The following is a 1017-nucleotide window of genomic DNA, read 5'->3' on the forward strand; positions in this document are numbered from 1 at the left end:
CGGCTTCATCCTCCTCCTCTTCGTCTTCCTCCTCTTCGTCCTCCTCCTCTTCGTCCTCCTCCTCATCGGCCCGGGCTCGCAGGACGTCGGCAAGGAGCGGGACGAGGCCTCGAGCTTCCAGAGCCGCCAACGCCTCCTGGTCGTAGGCGAAGGCGGCCAAAGCCAGAAGGACGCGGGGACGCCACGGCCGGGCGCGGGGTTCGGCCAGGAGGCGCAGGAGCAACCCCAACCCGCCGGCCGCTCGTACCCGCGCTCGGTTGACGGCTTCCCGGCACAACAGGCAGAGCGCCCGGACGGCTACGGTGGCACCGGCGACGTTGGGAGACGCCAACGCTCTCCTCACCTCTTCCGTCACCGCTTCCACCGCCCCGGCGGCCCCCAAGGCGGGTCGGAGAGGAGCGCGGGCGCAAGCGTTGGCGATGGCTCCCAGGGCGGGTTGGCGGTGGTCCCGCTTGGCGTGAGCGGCCAAGGCGGCCAAGGCGGGCAAAGCGGGGGCCACGTCGTCGGCCGAAGGGCCGGGGCTGTCGGTGAGACCCCGTAGAGCTCGGGCGACGGCTGGGCAGGCGGGATCAGCCGGAGAGAGGGATGCCAAGCGGGAAGCCAAAGCTCGGACGGCTCCGGCTCGACCCAGGGCCCGGCGGGGGGCCGGGGCGGCCCCCAAAATGCGGAGGGCACGGGCGGCGCTGTGGAGGCACTCGGGGGTGCCGCAGGAGGCGGCCAGCGATACCAGGAGGGGGCCAGCACCTGGAAGGGAAAAAGGGGGACAGAGTTAAGGCGGGGGCCTCAGGGACACCCCAAGGATGTCCCGGTGGTCCCAGGGATGAGAAAACCATTAAGGTGGGGATCGGGGACGCAATTTGAGGACGTTCGGGTCCGTTAGGGGACAAGTTGGGGACGTCCCGCTACCCGCAGGGCTGAGAAACGCATCCGGGGGCGTGTGCTGGGGACACCCTCCGGAGACGTGGCACCCGTCGTGGGGGGGGGGGGGGGGGGGGGGCCCCCCCCGGGGGCCCCCCC

General features: G+C 72.0%; 1 protein-coding gene across 1 annotated transcript in view; it reads right to left on the reverse strand.

The window, feature by feature from the left end:
- LOC104835889 (armadillo repeat-containing protein 5-like) overlaps nt 1–535 on the reverse strand; it is a gene marked incomplete at its 5' end in the record, with an annotated part of 7393 nt that extends 6858 nt beyond the window's left edge. The window contains one exon of the mRNA XM_010574124.1: nt 5–535. Coding sequence (XP_010572426.1) covers nt 5–535 — 531 coding nt within the window. The remainder of the gene's footprint in view (nt 1–4) is intronic.
- Nucleotides 536–1017: the final 482 nt, after the last annotated feature.

Source organism: Haliaeetus leucocephalus, unplaced genomic scaffold (assembly GCF_000737465.1).
Source record: "Haliaeetus leucocephalus isolate CR32 unplaced genomic scaffold, Haliaeetus_leucocephalus-4.0 Scaffold409, whole genome shotgun sequence".
NCBI lineage: Eukaryota > Metazoa > Chordata > Aves > Accipitriformes > Accipitridae > Haliaeetus > Haliaeetus leucocephalus.